This window comes from Macrosteles quadrilineatus, unplaced genomic scaffold, assembly GCF_028750875.1.
Source record: "Macrosteles quadrilineatus isolate MER2022 unplaced genomic scaffold, UCM_ALF_1.0 Scaffold_1__1_contigs__length_201487025, whole genome shotgun sequence".
NCBI lineage: Eukaryota > Metazoa > Arthropoda > Insecta > Hemiptera > Cicadellidae > Macrosteles > Macrosteles quadrilineatus.
In genome coordinates, this window is record NW_026542594.1 from 88,543,927 (window position 1) to 88,563,129 (window position 19,203).

The 19,203-nt window shown below is 36.2% G+C and overlaps 1 protein-coding gene across 1 annotated transcript; it reads right to left on the reverse strand.

The window, feature by feature from the left end:
* Positions 1–1,054: 1,054 nt before the first annotated feature.
* On the reverse strand, positions 1,055–18,969 carry LOC129006004 (flavin reductase (NADPH)-like). The gene is made up of 4 exons (XM_054435095.1): positions 18,707–18,969; positions 17,780–17,944; positions 6,397–6,486; positions 1,055–2,177 (listed from the first exon to the last, which is right to left on the reverse strand). The coding sequence occupies exons 1-4, from the start codon at positions 18,777–18,779 to the stop codon at positions 1,891–1,893; spliced, it is 615 nt and encodes a 204-aa protein (XP_054291070.1). The 5' UTR covers positions 18,780–18,969; the 3' UTR covers positions 1,055–1,890.
* Between the last annotated feature and the right edge of the window lie 234 nt (positions 18,970–19,203).

Below are 19,203 nucleotides of genomic sequence, written 5' to 3' on the forward strand. Positions count from 1 at the left end.
GTTGCGAATGATTTGACTTGAGCTGGCTTTGTCCACCTTTAACTCAGACTAAATAAACGGTATCAGCATTCTGACACATACTTTCTCCCATAAGTTTGTCAACAACCTTTACTGTATCATGTGTAAGCGGTGAAAGTAAATATACGGAAATGTAATTTGTACGATTTTGTTCAGAATTTAAAGGACTACATACTAATATTTTTCAAAATCGTTCGGGCCATTTTTGTGAAAATCTGATTTTTACGTTATTTTATGGGGAAATAACATAATTTACAATAACTTTTGAACCATAGTATTTACAGAAATGGGATTTGTACCATTTTGTTCAGAATATAAAGGACTATTACATACAAATTGTTTATCAAAACCGTTCGGGCCGTTTTTGGGAAAATCCTATTTTTCTGTTATTTTATGGGGTTTTATGGGAAAATTCCCATTAAAAATTTAAATTTTTTTTAAATGAAAAAGCTATCAAAACTTTAAGGACCATAACATACTATGTTATAATAAAACCGGATTTTTTTCTAAAATCCTATTTTTCGTTATTTTATTGGGGTTTTATGGGGAAATAACATAATTTACCATAACTTTTGAACCGTAATTTTTACAGAAATGGGATTTGTACCATTTTGTTCAGAATTTAAAGGGCTACACCATACTAAATTTTTATCAAAATCTTTCGGGCCATTTTCGAGAAAATCCGATTTTTCAGGTTTTTTATGGGTTTTTATGGGAAAATCCCCATTAAAAATCAAAATTTCAAAAAAATGAAAAAAACGCCTGGAGATACCATGGATTAGAACCTACATACCAAATTTCATCGAAATCGGACCACAGGTGTACTCCCTAGCTCTGTACACATCCAGACACACACACACACACACACACACACACACACACACACACACACACACACACACACACACACACACACACAGACATCACTTCGAAAACCACTTTTTTGGGTCCAGGGGGACCCAAAACGAATATATCCACTCAAAACTCAAACTCGAAAATTTTGACGAAAACAATACTTTCTCCATATACTATGGTATAGGGGGAGAAAGTAAAAATCACTAATTGGTGATGGCCGAGTTATCCAGACGTAGACGTAGGCCGGGTTATCGAGTACCGAGTTTGCAGGACTCTAATGTATAAACTATTCGACTATTGCACAACGTCCAAATCTCATCATGTCCAAAAGTACAGTAACTGCGAGAAACATAGTCTTTTTACAAGCTTTGGATGTCATGGGATTAGTCATCATTCAATAGCATACTTTATACTCTTAAAAGCTTAGCAGTAGCACCACGTCCAAAGCCGCTGCCAGTTGCACACTGTCGCACGACGTCCAGAGCTCCTGCATACGGAGCTAGGTTAGGTTAGGGTAGTATGCAGTCGGTATAACAGTATTCACAGTGTGCAGGCCCAGGCGCTCAGTACGTCTTGGAACAGTGCTGAGCTATTGGATGTCGTGGAACTTTCAGCGGCTTTGGAGGTGGTGCAACTGCTACTTTTTTAAGAGTGTAAAAAGCGCATTTTCACGAAGACCAATTTCATCCAGAGCTTGTAGAAAGACTATGTTTATTGCAGTTACTGTATTTTGGACATGATGAGATTTGGACGTTGTGAAACAGTCACAGTTCAAGATTTATATTTTGGTTGGACGTTGTGACGCTTGGATGTCGTGCAATGCATCCTGTCAAACCAATTTTTGTAAAATAACTCCTCACATAATTACTTTAGGTACTTTTTAGGGCACTTTAGGTAGCCTACACATAATATTTCTAACACATTTCATAATAATAAATTTCTAATTTGGCCGATTATTCATGTTGTTTAAATTGCTGGGAATCGCTGGTTGTTCCCAGTTTGGGTGATTTCTTTGATCTATTTCTGGGGATTGCTAGCAATCCCCACCACCTTCTGGTAGTGTTCTGGCATAGAAAGGGAGTCTACAAAGAATTGGCCCAGGTCATACTTAGAGATGACTCTGTGACCTGTAGACGCACCATGCTTGGTTATGTAGCCAGTCGGTGGTTGATCAGCTATGTGGGGAGGGTTTACAGCAATCCATTGAAGATCACACTCCTTCAGTGTGTTGAACATTCTCTGGTGATCTGCGTTGATCTCATGAAACATGGCGGGAACCTTTTCTGGTTCGTAGAATAAGAATGCTGGAAAAATATAAATTAACATTGAATCGTGTTAGAATAATTAACCCTAGTATTTATGTTGTGTATTGAGAGCCCAAAGTACATCGCTCGAGAACTGTAGATGGCTTCATAAAATGCTTTTTAGCTGAGTGTGGCCATACATTTTGAGAGCGACAATGACATGGCCGACACAACATTTTTTCTACCACCACAATTAGCTTATAAGTAATTTAAAAATTTAGTTTTATATATAAAATGTCATTTAAGTTATGTTTCCTTTTTCTGTTGGAATGAATGTAACCTAGTTTGTTACTATTAGACATGGAAACTATGTTATATTTAATTTCATTCATTCAATCATTTTTTTAGCATTAAGTTTCTTAAAATGTTAACTTTTGTTCATACATCTTTATTCACTATTCAGAAAGGCTGGCCTAGTATTTATTTTCCCAATTTATACAATTTCATTAATCTGTTCAACTAATCATTAATAATATTCATTCCATAGCGTTTATATATTTCTTTTACAAAGCCCACAACTTAGTTATTTATTAAATATGTAAGAGAATTGCAATACATTAAAATTTCTTATAATATAATTTCAAAATTAGAGTCGGGACCACGTAAGTTTGCAGTTGGTGGCAGCCAATCACAAGACAAGGCTAGTGCGACGTTGCCACATCACCCGTTGACAACCCTAATTAAAATATACTAAGCAATATTTTCAACTCAGCTGGTATTAATAGATTTGGCAACACCGAACGGTTCTCATTGGTTCATTCAAAACCATATAGTAAATAGGCTCCTCCCTCAACTGCAAACTTACGTGGTCCCGACTCTAGTCCTTAAGGAATAAAAGTTCAAGAAGCAGTGAAACATTGATCCATGTGTTCAACAATAGACCTATATAAACATTGAGATTCAGAAGAGAAGGGAAGCCATAGTTAAAAGTTGAAACTGTTAAAAGGAGTCCAGTTAAAATAATTAATTTCATCAAGAAAAACCAGTTTATATTCAAGTTATATTACAGTCAACCTCAAGAGGACTAACTCCAACATTATTTTTCAAAATTAAGTATAAACATTTTCTTTTAAACTCATTAAAATTCAGTGCACATTGGACTTGCCTTTCGGACAACCTGAAAATTTAGTTTTCATTGTTGGGATTTTGTAAGTTTAACACATTCATTATTTGGACACTATTTAATTTATTAATTCTTAGCATTCAAGCCAGCAAGACACCCTACCTGAGATAAAGCACATCTAAATTATACTATTGTAAATTTGAACCTTTAATTAAAACTTATCTTCTATTTTATTTTAATTTCAGCCCACACTCCATTGTCAGTCCTTTCATTATAACGTAACTTAGCCTTTTAAATTTTGTTGCATGTTGGTTCATTTGTTTCAATAAAATACCTTTTGTAATTCGTATATCTTTGTTATTAACTTTAAACATTTATAGAATAGGCCTAGCCTAAAATGAATTTTGTGAGGTGAGTTTACAACTATCTTTAAAATACAATTTGTGAAAATCAAATAATTAACTATTGACTACTGGAATACCTAATAAAAGAGATTCAAACTTAAGACTCGTGGTTAGGCGTTCAGCTCGTGTACGCGAAAAACATAAAGTTTTAATTCCCTGAGGAAGTGGGACGTTGTTTTTGGTCCCACGAAACGAAATGTGTCTCTTCGTTGTATTGCATTTTGACGAGTCCTGGATTAACAAATTAAGGTGAGTGAAGCCCACAAGCTGATCAACACAGTATAATAAACCTTGCCTAAAAACATGTCTTTCAAAAATAGGATCTATGATTAAGTTACTGTCAGATAAAAATAAAATCGCTAGATGCAGACAATATTTAAACATTACCATTGACAAGAGAAGCTATTGAATGCTTGCAAGTGATTGACAGGGACATTAGTAATCAATTTAATTTCTATATTTTATCGATAGTTTCAACATGGGTTTTAATGAAAAACAACACTAAACCTTAAAATAATGAGAAAGCTGGTCTATCAACATTTGCTTCAGCTGTTGATTGTGGTTCCTCATCACAAGCCCTTCCTTGGTTGGATTACAAAGATTTTTCAAAGGTTTGTTAAAATAACGAAGAGGAAATTACCTGATGAAAAAGATATGCCTAGACTACATAATAGTTGTAACGAAAAAATCTCCATATAACATGATCAACTTACGGTACATTGAAAAATTGGCATAGTTTGCTCCTGCTAACAGCTCTTGTAAGTTCTTGTCGAATACCAAGTTCAATTAATAGGAATATATCGGTTTAGTCCTTGTAAGAAAAAGCCTACTATAGCCAACTTGTTACATAGCCAAGTAGGCCTACATATTATTTTTACTTTACAATTTTCAACATGTTTAAATGAGCTTTTTAAATATAGTTTGGTTGTTTGTATGTCAATGTGTTTTAAACTTAATGAAATTTCCATATTTAAGATGCTTAAAAATAATGCAATATTTAAAAATAAGTACCAAATATGATATGGAACATCCACTATTTTGGTTGTGTTGTTGTAAGTTTGATTTATGATGCCAACAAATAAAATACAATCTAGGAATAAGTAGTTTTTCAAGTAATGTTAGATTCAATACCGACATTTTGTTGTTTGAGTGTTTGTTCATTAAAAATGTAGTTGCAATTACATTTACATAATTTGCGTGGAGTAAAAGTAACGTCTTTGGAAAAGCAGCTCAAATTGTAGCTATAGCTACATTTCATTGTAGCTGTAGTTGTAGCTACATTTAAAAAGTAGCTTCCCCAACACTGGAGTCTACCATCTTGTTTAGAGTCAAAAGAAGTATACCCCCTTACATGCCAAATTTCAATAAAAATTGTTCAGGCCAATTTTGTAAATTTTTTTGTTATTGTATGAGTTTTAATGGGAAAATCACCATTGAAACGTTCAGTCTGACATGTTAAAAAAATTCCTTTACAACAGACCAACGTCAACTATGGTTGACTGTTGACTTATGGATTTTTGACCGGCATCAACTTAGTTGAAAAGCTTGGTCTGATCTCACTGGACCGATGCAAACTATTGTTGACGTCAACATGTATACACTTTATGGCTTTGAATAGTCCCTAAATATGCCGTTGCTGTGGTTTTCTTGTGGGTGATTTTTCCTGTACCGGTACATATGGCATCATTATTTTTACACATAAATTTCTACAAGTCTCGAGGCGTTAGTTGGCCCAGTCCTCTTCAAGTGAGTTGGTGAGTGTTTATTATAACCTTTTATTGTGTTTTATATCACAAATAAAGATCGGCAGACTACTAATGGATAAAGACATTGATACATACAACGAAGTACAAAAGGGAAATTTGGCCTGCAAGTTGGGGCACTGACTTAATGTCTTGTGTCACCTATAGTTGACGATCTGTATCGAGCAAACGTGTAAGAAATCTAAATAAAAAAAAAACCATGGGTTAAGACCTACATACAAAATTTCATCAAAATAAAAACAATCTGTGTGGCTCTGTACACATCCACACATACAGACAGACGCACACATACACACACACACACACACACAGACAGCACTTCGAAAACAACTTCAACAAAAAAACAACTTTTTGGGTTCAGGGGGACCCAAAAACGAACATAATTGATTCACCCAAAACTCAAACTCAAAAATTTTGATGAAAAACAATACCCTCCTCATATAAGTTACTATGGTATGGCCAGAAAGTAATAAATGAGATACCTATATAGTACGTCTTTTTAAATAGTTGGGGAAGCTACTTTTAAAATGTACAACTACAACTAAATTACTGCTACATTTCCAAAAAAGTAGCTAGCTACAACTTCAGTTGACGTCTTTTCTACAAAATGTTGTTTGGATTTCTAGACACTCATATTTACTGGGCTCAGATTAACGAAAAATATATGTAAATATTTCTACAGTTTTGTCTGTGCATTGTGTATAGTCTTCAATCATGACATTATTGGTTAATTTTATGTTTCATAGCCTAAGAAAGCAGAAACTGGTCTTTTCTCAACTTCTGTCTGTCAGTGTAGGCTATGTGTATCTGACAGTAATATTTTTATATGCTACCTACTCCAGAAAATTAGAATCCCGCTCAAGACCATCAATCAGGAAGGAGGGACAAGCATTTAATTCTAAGTAAAACATTTGTCATTAGGCCTATGTCGGATAACCATAGATCAAACATGGCCGTTTTGATGGAAACACATTTCTTTTTAGACCTACCTGATAAACACACTGAAACCGTATTAATGTTCAATGATTTCATTCCTGCAATAACATTTTTCAACCCTTCAGACATTACAGTTGTGGGGCCTAAAACAAAACACAACAATCATAATCAGTAAATACAAGTTTTTTGGGGTTAATTAATGGGAAGAGTTAGGACATATTTTCTGTGTATTTAAGTTTAATGTGATGTTAAGATATAATATAGGTATTTAATATCTACCATAACAATAAGTTGTTATACTATAAATATGCTCAGGAAAGAGGTAATTATTTGTCAAAGCTAATAATAAATCAGCAAGTTATCCAGATATTTGTATAGGTAATGTTTCAAATATACCTATTGATGATGGTATTGTAAGTTTTGATGACATGATGAAAATTGCAACACTGACAGCTCTAGTGGATTTGGATTTTGTAGGCTTGCATATGATTTTTTATTGTTAACGCCTGTGACATTTTTAATCGGAATATTGTAGCCTACCGATTGTGCGGGGGGGGGGGGGGGGGCGCGAGCTAGGGGGGCCCGTGAGCCTTGACCGGGATTTTCGGTAAATTTTACTGGCACACGGGCCTGCGATAGTGTGACAGGCTCAACCACATGGGTCCCCTATCATAACAATATTTATATGAGAATTAAAATATGTTTTTTTATGATGAAAATGTGTTCAAAACCTATAGTTTAAGTAGTTTACAACAGCTAAACTAACACTATTACTTGACCGATCGATATAAATTATCTACCAGCCTAAGTAAAAGAATTGTCATCAGTCATGCGGGTTGCATTAACTGTCCTCGTGGATTGTGTGAAGGCGCAGTCAAAATTGGTTGCATAATAGATGAGTGAACGAAGTGAACGAATCTATGTATCGTGTAATAGCAGAGTCGGAGAAAAGTTGTCCGCTTGTGTATGAGTGTGTGAGTGTGTGTGTGTGTGTGTGTTCGCACCAAAAACTCAAGAACCATCGCACTTATAGCGTTCAAATTTTGCACAAATAATTATGACACCAGTGGGAAGACACCATTAAAATTCTAGACGATTCCGCCCAGTATTAATTATAGAATACTTAAAAAAACATTTTTAAATTTGTCCCATAAGAATAACATTAGGAGCTACCATCTTCTTCTTTTTATTTGTTTACGTTTTGCGACCAACAATTTTGTTGTCTACTTAAGACAGAGAGAACGACTTTTACTCTAAGCTCTTTCATTCATGGAGTAAACAGTTTGGCATCTATGAATATATATCATTATAATTTCACAGCTTTCAGAATAATAAATTGAACTTTATGTTCAGTATTAAAATTCACCTTTAAATTAAAAATAGATACGTATGTATTTAGAACAAAGCAGCTTTTTACATTATTCAATTTAATGTTGGCATTGAATATTAAATATTCAAAGATGTTGATATATCTTTATACTAAAATGCTATGTGTAGGGGGGGGGGGGGCAGGTCCACGACGTAGAGAGTAGTAAAGGAAGCGGAAAGGTAAGCAGTGAAAAGAAAGGAGTACGGAAACCCTTTATGACTGTTAAGTTAATGTATTTGTAATACTTAAATGCTATGGAAATATAGGGAAACAGGTCTACGATGTAGGAAGTAGTGAAGGAAGTAGTCAAGGCGAGCAGTCCGGAGTGTAGAAACCCTTTGTGACAGTTAGATTAGGGCCTCTTCACACTGGGCCACCATGGTGGCAACACCGGTGGCGACACTGGTGGTCGGTCAAAATGCGCATGGACCACCAGCTCAGCCACCAGTGCAGCTGCAGCCACAAAGCTCACAGTTGGACGTCGAAGAGGCAGGTGCTTAGCGTATATTTTTTTTTTTTATTGTGAAAACATAAGAAAAAAAACGTATTTTTGTTCATCCGTTTTTATGAGATGTAAGTACCAGAGAGACTTTTTTCATTCACTACCAAGACCTTAGAAATAACCCTGACACGTTTCACAATTACTACTTACTCAAGAATGAGTGTTTTAAGTTTTGATAAGCTTCTGGGACGTCTGAAAGAAAAAATATCTCCAGAAGAGAAACTGCTACTATTGTTGTGGAAAATTTAAAAAAAAAACATAGTTAATATACCATTTATTAATAACACTATAATACCTTGACTCAATGTATACATTGCAATGATGAAAAGATGTAAAAGAAATAGAGTACCTATACATTTTGTTATATCAGTAAAATCGTTTCCCCATATTTATTACCTTAACAACTTCAAAAGATTAGTAAACTAGTGTACTGAGTTATGCCCGCTGGTAGTGACTGGTGGCGCTGCCAGTCGCTCCAATGTGAACAGTCCGATAAGAAACCATGGTACGACGTGGTGGCGCCACCAGACTGGTGTCTCTGAAAATCGCAACCCCGAGCCACCGCATTTCTGGTCGCGCGGCCAGACGCGCCACCAAAGCTCAGTGTGAAGATGTCCCTTTTAAATCAATGCTAATGTAACGTAGCCACCGGAAGCTCAGTGTGAAGATGTCCCTTTTAAATCAATGCTAATGTAACGTAGCCACCGGTGTCACCACCATGGTGGCCCAGTGTGAAGGGGACCTTAATGTACCTGCAATACTAAAATGCTATATGAAGGGAGGGAAACAGGTCCACGACGTAGGAAGTGGTAATGGAAGTAGTCGAGGCGAGCATTCTGGAGTGTAGAAACCCTTTGTGACAGTTAGATTAATGTAACTGCAATTCTAAAATGCTATGGGAAGGGAGGGAAACAGGTCCTTGACGTAGGAAGTGGTGAAGGATGCAGTCAAGGCGAGCAGTTCGGAGTGTGGGAACCCTTTGTGAAAGTGCAATTAATCTATTTGAAATTCTAAAATGCTATGGGAAGGGAGGGAAACATCTCCACGACGTAGGAAGTGATAAAGGAAGTAGTCAAGGTGAGAAGTGCGGAGTGTGGGAACCATTTGGTGACAGTTAGATTTATGTATCTGTAATGAAACAGTTGCAATACTAAAATGCTATAGAAAGGGTGGGAAACAGGTCCATGACGTAGTAAGTGTTGAAGGAAGTAGTCAAGGCGAGCAGTGCGGAGTGTGGGAACCGTTGGTGGCAGTTAGATAAATGCATCTGCAATACCAAAAGGCTATGGGAAGGGAGGAAAACAGGTCCACGTCGTAGGAAGTGGGGAAGGATTTGGTAAATGCGAGAAGTTCTGAGTGTGAAAACAGTTTGTGGTAGTTAGATTAATGTACATTCAATACTAAAATGCTGGGGGAAGGGAGGGAAACAGGTCCACAACGTTGGTAGTGGCGATGGAAGTGGTAAATTCAAGCAGTGCGGAGTGTGGGAACCGTTTATGGCATTTAGATTCATTAGTTAGATGAACATTTATTGGATTTTTAATAATTTTTAGATTATATAATAACGCTATCGTTGTTATAAATCATCATTGTAAGCAATACGATATTTTTTTGGAGATTCCTTACACTGTGCTTTGGCAATTTATTTAAGTTAGATTAGTTCAGTTTGGCTTAGTTTTTTTATGATAGGCCTCATAACAAATATAGTAATACTGTAGGCTTCATTTAATCAAAAGACGTTTTGTACAGGAACGACGGATTTACCTCCTATTGATAACTGTTGGAAATCCATTACGTATATTACCAATGACTTTGGTTAATTAATGGACGAGAAGTTAGGATTGTTGTTGACTGAGATTGGGTGTTTTGCAAATACAACACACAAATAACATTATTATGTTCACTAGTGACACCGGTAAGTAGGCTAGGTGTGGGTGGACTCTTTCATTACTGCGCTCATGTTCACTCATCCCGTTACGCGCAGAATAAGCGTACTACTAGTAATAGGGCCGTATTTATAACCAATGTGGCCTCTGGCCTGGGAAGATAAAACATTAATGTTAATCCTTCTAGCCCACAGCAGGTGACACCATAGAGGATTATGCTGATTCGACAAAATAAACTTTGTTACGACCAAATCGGCAAATTAACCTAGGTGGCTAGGGCACTAACTAATAAATAATTCCATTCTTTCATTGATGCTTAAGAAGGATTTTCATTTAATTTCATGTCTTACTATTAGGAGGCTGCCCTTTAGACTTATTTACTTCGTACTAGATGTGTTTACATCGAGTCAGGTCAAAAATGTTACTTACCTAAGGGCCTCAGGCCAAATCAGATCGGTTCAAAATCGGGTTTGTTTGGGAAGGGTTGATTTTTATAATAGGCCTATATTGTCGATTTTCGAGCCGAGCAGAGCCTGGACTACAAGTTTGAGAGATTAAGCACAAAGTCAGAAAATGAAGCTTAAGCCGATTTTCTCAGTATTCAGTACAATAATGCACAATTAAAAGTAAAAGCTTTTATATCCCTCACGGATATAAAAGCTTTTACTTTTAATTGTGCATTATTGTACTGAATACTGAGAAAATCAGCTCGAGCTTGATCACACTCACGAAATTGAAAGATAATGCCTACGCTTTTGCCGCGATCGTGGATATCGACGAGAACATTTCCCCGCGGGTGACGATGACGATGTCTCCGCGGCCGCAGATGTTCAATATTTTGCCGCGATTGCGGAAGACGATAATGACGTTTCTTTTTTAGCGAGAAATGTAATCTAGGATTTAGCCGCAATTACGGAAAAATGATTTACCTGTCACCACCGACGGGTCGCGGGGAGATATTAGGCCGTGATATTAGATTGGGCCGTGAACGCGGGAGACGATGATGCTGCTATCTAATGATGTCATAGGTTTGGTTGCATTTGCAATCACGGTAAACTATGATAATCATTCTTCCATGACTTATGACTATGGGAAGTATTTACGATTTTGCCGTGATCGTGGAAGACGATAATGACGCCTCGGGAGATGCCTTGTCAAGTTTATTGCAAACTTGCAAGTTTAGGCGGTAATACATGGGGAAATGTTTTTAAAGATCATTGGGGGAGGGGGGCTGAACAAACTTGCGGGGGGGCCCGCGGAAATCCATTTAATGCTTTTTATATTTTGATAACTAATTGGTCTCAGTAAACTGAGAAGAGGGTGTTGAACACATCACATTTTTTATTAAAAAAGCTTAATTATAATTTTCAATAGTTTATTACGTTACTATTCCTGAAAATAAGTTTTTACCGGACAAGTGTGGTCGTTCCAGTGCGAGACGAAGTTGAGTGCAAGATTACTTTATGAGCCCGGTTTGAACACATTTTGGAAGAGTGACGTACGATATTTTACACCATACTACTCCAAGCCACAGAAAACGTACTACTATAACCCAGAATGCCAACCGCATGGTAAAAAGCATTAAGCGGTTTGAGAGAGCATGGCAACGCTGGTGGCGCTGCCTACGGATTGACAGGCAAAGCTCTCTCAAACCGCTTAATGCTTTTTACCATGCGGTTGGCATTCTGGGTTATAGTAGTACGTTTTCTGTGTCCAAGCTAACTTAACAAAAAGAATCTGTACAAATCCTTAAATATTACAATCACTACTCGTAACCTCACGGAATATCCAAGTTGGGAGGATGTTGTAATGTCTAACTTTCATATTCACCTTGCCTGCCTAATTTGCTTTTAACATGGTTAATTATGTTATAAACTATTGTTATGAGTTTGTTTATAGTTGACCTGTTTACATTCAGTTGGTGTGTTTTATCTTATTCTCAATTAAATTAGTTTATGTCGACTGTCTATCATTAATATTTAATCAATGAAATTAATGCTCTGCATCTTAACTCTGCCATTTCACCAACATCACACTCATTGCCAGTGGTGCCAATTGGGCTTTAATGGTTGGGGGGGGGGGGTGAAATCTAAATATATTGTTAATACTGTGTTCTAAACATTATAGGCCTAATCTTAATTCTTTTTCACTAACCTAAAAGGTAATGTCATTGTGTACCTCTACTTTTCACTTAATACAGAAAGTCAGTGCCGGATCCAGAAGGGGGGCAAAGGGGGCGACTGCCCCCCCCCCTCGGGCATAAATAATTATATATATAGATTTTTACTGCATGTAATACAGTACGCGGTAGTGTATACACATTGCGTAAAATAATTTGTCACAATAACTTTGGACAAACAAATGGTATAAAACTGCCATTTTGGAGGCTTGGTTTACACAAATTTTTCGGAGGGGGGGATTGCAGTAGCTTATTTAAAGAGATTAGGAAAAATGAACTGATTGTGAACGTTTACGGATTTAAACTGTCATACCAAATTTGACACAAGGTTGGTCTGAGTTAGGGGGTTTTCTGAGAAACACATCAATTTCAGAGGCTTAAGTGTCACTTTCTAAACCAAACGCGTCCCTCACAGCAGAGCATGCTTCTTTGGTACGAGAGTCACAAGCTGTTTTCTTCATAGAAGAGGCCAGTAAAAGTTCCATAAAAAAAAATAGTTATAAATTGATAAATATTCCCTAGGAAAGTGGTGTCATTACAGTAGCCTACAGTAGTACCATTGACTATACACAGAAATAGACTTCCCATGTGATATGAAAGTTTGAAACCAAGAAAATAGATGAAGTTCAGGACCATCTCACCAGAGTAGGCCTATTGGATTGAATCCTTATATATAATACGTGAAGGCGATTTCTACAAAACACTACTCCTCCGTTAATAATGGACGGATTTTTACAAACGACGTGTCTAAATAAAGAATTTTTTGTGTAGACGCCCCCTTTCACCAATTCCTGTAATAAAAATCCTCGAGCTTTGCCCCACAGGCCATCAAAGTTGGATTTTCTCCCATAAGATTAACATGGGGGAATTTAAATATTTAATTGGAAACGTTGTCCCCCCTTATTTGAGAGAACGGTTGGGCGTAGAAACTTGGTAGAGGTGTCCATAGAAAGGTCTTGGTCTGAACATGAGTTATCAAAAGAAAAACTAAGCAAAATCCCTTAGGGCTCTGCCCCAGAAGCCTTTAAAGATCCCTCCACAGAGTTGTTTACATTTTGGCCATGTGAATAATACTTTTTAATAAAACAGCTGTTCATTTTAAATAGTATTTCACATATTTATTGGGAGTTACTGAATTGTACCAAATAAGTATTTGCAATGTTATTTTCTGATTTTAAAATTAATTTTCCTCTTTATCATGTCATGTTTTGCAATATAACGTTCCATTACGAAATCAGTGGAAAATCCTTTAATCACAGCAATTCTTAAATGATTTCTTATTGAACTATCTTATATCTATTGTACGGGTTGGTGTCTGCCTTTTTCACCACTTTTGCCTACATTTTATCATATTATTCTACACATATAAAATATTTATGTAGAAATATCTGCTCTTATCGTGTCTAATAAAATCCAAACATAGAAACCTTGCCTAAAATAGTACCCATCTTGACAGATTATTTGCACCTGCCTATATTACGGACTTTGGCGCACAGGGTTGGTAACATTTGAAAATAACACTACATTTTGGCTGTAAAATATGGTACAAAGAGAAAATACGATTTAAGCAGCTACTGTCATGACAGAAAGTTCATATTCCTTTAAACTAGATCACATATTCCTTTATAAGATACATTGATTACTAATATGTAAATGTCAATATATACGTAACAGCCAATTTACAGTATTTTGCTTTTTCAAAATGTCCCATTGCTATGTCATTTGCATTATTTGTTGCCAATGAAGCCGCCAAGACCATATAAACATATAAATAAGGAGGCCCCTAACAGTTCAAGAATAAAAGCCAACTTCACTTCAAGTATTCCACTACACCTAACATTCCGTAGAGAGATTATTTTGACAACTTTATGTTATTGATAAGGCTGAGACAACTGACATCCCCCATATCAAGGAATTCCAGCTTTAATAGTAACCACACAATAAATTTCTCAAAACTATGCTAGAGGGTTCGTTCATTGGCACAGAAGTACGATATGAACTGACGCAACAGACGAAGGAAAAATCAAACTTACACTGTAACGGATATACCTTCCTTTGAAGTTAGAATATGTCTTCCCAAAAAATATTTTCTTTTAAAATAAAATCATATTTACACTGATGAAATCATAGAAGTGTTTAACTACAAAAGACCCACCAATACGATTCTAATACTATTTAAAGGTTCTTCCAAAGGAAGAGATATCATATAACATACTAATTATAACTTCGATGAGTCCGATGACGTACGGTATGGGAAATATTTTAATCATTGAATGATCAACCAAATTTGGCGACTAACGCAATAATTAAAATCATTATTGTTTTTACACTTATTACCCTTTAAACAATGCTAAATGCTCAAAATATGTATATTTCACCCAATTTATCGCAGTTAGATGAATTAACGTAAGCCTTGAAAGTAACCGTCGATTTCGACGGGTTTCACCTAGTATTAATTAAAACCTATGCAGTATCATAGTAAAAAGCTGATTGATTTATCACTTAACACAGAATATTGTCATTAGTTGGTGACCATCTCAACAGATTGCACCACTTTTTTTGGCTTCAAATTTTTACATTACATGGGAAGTCTATTTCTGTGTATAGTCAATGGTAGTACATAATGAAACCACATTTGATAAAGGCCAATTTTGCTTGGAGCGATTGTAGCGATTTGCAGGATTATCGCTCAACTACTAACGCTGTTACGGCGGCCGTGCTTAAAGCGATTGATTTTCGGTCGCCACACAATTTTCATAGTTAGTTGAATACCAGCACTCAGAATGGTGAAGTCATGAGTGTGTGTTGTAACTTTTTAAAGTATCTCCTCAGGGAAGAGTTAGAAGACGAGGCTCTACTTGACCCTAGTGGAAGTATTAATAGACGATCGATAGAAAATACATAGTGATATGTAGGATTTGGGACGGATAAGTATCACTAGATAGGATATAAATATAAAACTGTAGTGATATCAATAAAAAAATGTATTATATTTATATCAATAAAAAAATTAGTGATATCAATAAGAGTCATCACATGAATGTCGAAAAATAAAATTTGGAGTCTAAATAAAAAATATTTATTCCTACAAAGAACTGATAGAGTATTAAAACCCACAACTAAATAACACATCTAGTCAACTTGGAACAGTCAAGCATTTTATATTTAAATTCGAATAGACGAGGATTACCTAAAAAATGTAAACACAACCATTTGAGCAATGACAGTGCAAAGTTTTCTGGAAATAAAGAGTCGCCTGTTTCTTCCACAATTTAATGTAGAAAATGAAATTAATGTCCAAGGATAAATATCCAAAACAGTACAATCGTAACAGCACATGAATAGAAAAATTAATGTGAACAAAAAAGTAGATTATGGCCATTTTAACCTAATTATTGAGCGGAGCGAGCGAAGTGAGCGAAGCTCTTTGAGATCGGACCTTATGCAAACTATGTAATCAATTAACTCAATAACGGCTGAACATATTGAATCCAAACTTACCAGGGGTATTTCGACAAATATTTTTGATGTTTCGAAACAAACATATTTCAATTTGATGATACCTGTACAATTTAAGACTGACATAAAATTTGCAATATTTAACATGAGTCTTATGTGTTGCCATGATGGTTACGAGATAACAACGTAGATGTAAACAAAGAATCGTAGCGTATGCGACTCGACATTCTGTACCCACGGGCAACTCAGCTTACACATGCACATATGGCCTATTTACAAAATACAGTACAAAAGAAAAGGAGTCCGATGAATACCTTTAAGCGTTGATTAACAATACACCGATTCGCATAATTTCTGGTGGCCTTACTGAATTATTCCAAGCAGACTATTTCTTTTAATTGTTGTTATTAGTTTTGTGGTAAATATTAGTCCGGAGTGTGGTTACTGTTTATGACGATTAGATTAAGGTATCTGTTATCCTTAAATGCTATGGGAAGGGAGGGAAACAGGTCCGCGGCGTAGGAGGTGGTGAAGGAGGTAGTAAAGGCGAGTAGTCCGGAGTGTGGGAACTATTCAATGACGATTAGATTAAGGTATCTGTTATCCTAAAATGCTATGAGAAGGGAGGGAAACATGGTCCGCGACGAAGGAAGCGGTGAAGGAAGTAGTAAAGGTGAGTAGTCCGGAGTGTGGGAACTGTTTATGTATACTGTTCAAATTAATATATAGATACAAGTAAAAATCAATGACCTAATAGAAACAGCTGACTGGATTCATATTTCCTTCAACTCTTCCAACCAACCACGAGAATTCAATTGGATTGTTGCTATGGTGACGTCATCATGTATTCAATTTAAATCATGAAAACAAGTTAAAGTTATTTGTTTATATCAAAGCTTGCTTACTCCGCTCAATTGGCGGACCTGAGGCCGCATGCCTAGTTAATGTGCCTACTCAGTGAACTGGGTTTTGAGGTTCTGCGCATGTGTCGCTGTGCATCAGTAGCGGCGCGATTATCGCTCAGACTGGTACCCAGGGCAGTGGTCCGCGACTGTAGCTAGCGACTCTTGCAATAGTCGCTCCAAGCAAAACAGGACAACGCAAACTCCGCCAGAGCAGTGCCCAGCAACTATCGTGGAGCGATTATCGCCTCGTGAATATCCCTGCAATGGCTCCAAGCAAAATAGGCCTTAAAAACTAGCAGCAAACAGCTGTTGTGGACTAAATCCTTGTGTGGGAAGTTCTTTAAAACAGAGTAGTGTGGCGTAAAATAATCTAGGTAAAGCTAGGCTTTAAATGGAAAGTCAGGGTATAAAGTGAAGAAAACTTAGTTCCTTACAGAATGTTTTAGCGCATAATGAATTACCAACATTTCTTCTTGTCTGATATTTCCCTTGTTTTCGTCAACTTGTTAGTTGCACATAAATGTCAACATTTAGGCCTGATCTTGTTTTGTGTAGCCTAACCTATCATAAGTTAGATTTTATATAAAATTATTATGTAGGTATATAGATGCTATTAACTTAAACTATTATAAATTATAGCCTATATAAAAAAATACACAGAGGATATGCGTCTGGTAACCGAACGTGGATTAGGCGCCCGGCAGTGACGTCACCGGGTTGTGGGGCCCGGAACACCATTACCACAACGATACGATGTACAGCCATCGGTGTTTGTGGGTAGTGGATAGAGTACTCGGCTGACATTCAAGTGGTATCTAGATCGAATCCCATCGTAGAAACTTTTTGACAAAGATTTAGCTTGGAATGCCATTTCTTCTTAACTCTAGCCCTACATATTTTGTTAAAATTTGAAGCATTTATAATTTTATTTTATGAACAGAATTTAACCTTCATTAGATTTTTTCATTAAGTTCAGCAAGTTTGGTTAGTTAGGTTAGGTTATGACAGTAACTTAACTGCCGGACGCCTAATCCACGTCCGGTTACTGGACGCTTATCTTCTGCAAAAAAAAAAAAAAAATTATAATAATAATAATAATGCGCTTCACAATGATTCTTTAACATGTAGAAACTTACTGAGATCGTTACGTGTTCCAAGTACAACAATTACGCCATCTTGCCCTTCTAATGTCTTTTTCACATCTTCAACATTTAAGACATCACCTTGCACCACTTCAACTTTTCCTTCATACTCTTTGGGTAGTTTAGCAGGATCTCTGAGAAGAGCTTTGATTTTGAGGCCTAGAACAGTTATTAAATCTCAACTAAGTTAATGCTCTAACCATTTGCTATGGCCACAAACTGAAAAGTTAAATTTTACCTCAAAGTAAATGAACTTAGTGTGGGTCTAACTACATTTAAGTTAGGTTGGATAAGTATAACTTAATTATTTAACTTAAGTTATGTCATCGAGAAAAAAAGGAATGCTTAGGACCAGTTTGGTTCCTTACGTTTAGGAGCAATTGCTTAGTAGTGAACCAACAGATAAACTAAGCGCCGTAACTTTAGTGCTTTAGTGTAAGAAGTAAAGGGTTGTAATAATACCACCAGTTGTAACTTAAATAGGCCTATTAGTTTTACTATAGTATTTAAAGAAATAAATCAAAGTCTTTAAATTTTTAAAGACATGACCTTTGACTATTAATACAACCATGACACAATCTATATGACATTGTCAGTCAAGGATTAAGAATACAAGTATTCAAGTATAAGTAACTTTAAGTAGGTTTTAGTTCTTAGGTAGGTTAGAAGCTGCAACCTATCTCACAAGTTGCATAAGAGAAGTAAAAATAAACTTGTTTAAGTAAGCTTAGCCTAGGCCTATATGTTTTAGGGGGTTTGCATTTTCCAATCAGCTAAAATGTACATGAGTTTATGTTGTTCAACAGATTTTCTTGTGATTGCTATTTTACTTTTAAGCTAACTTAACTTAGGCTAAATAAGGGCCTAACTTATAATGAAAATAATTAAGTTTCACTGTTTCTGTTTCATTTATTACCATACCTTTATCCAAAGCAGCCTTTACAACACACAAGCCGGTCATTCCTGTTCCACCAAAAATTGCAATATTATTCATTTTTCCGTAAAAAATAAAACACTAGGATATGACGGTTAGGCCTAAACTTACTAGGTTCCTCTGCTTTTACTACTGATATGCTATCTAAATTTAGTATCTTATCAAGAGACAGAATGTGCAAGTTGTGATTGTTTGTTTATTAAAGTATGGTGTTTGGTGTTACAACCAAAGAACCAAACCAAACCAACTCAACTGACGGGGACGACGACACACTCACACACACACTACTTCACAGTGACGTGACACTTTGGTATTATATTGTCTGTGCTTTGGTTTTTTGTTGCAGACAACTCCGTCCTTCCCTTCGCACACATGATCTCAACATCAACAAGTGCTAGAAACAATTAACGATCAGCTGTTTTTCAGCCTCCATTTATAGTTAAAACCAAACCATGCAGCTGCAATGTAAAATATAAATATGCAA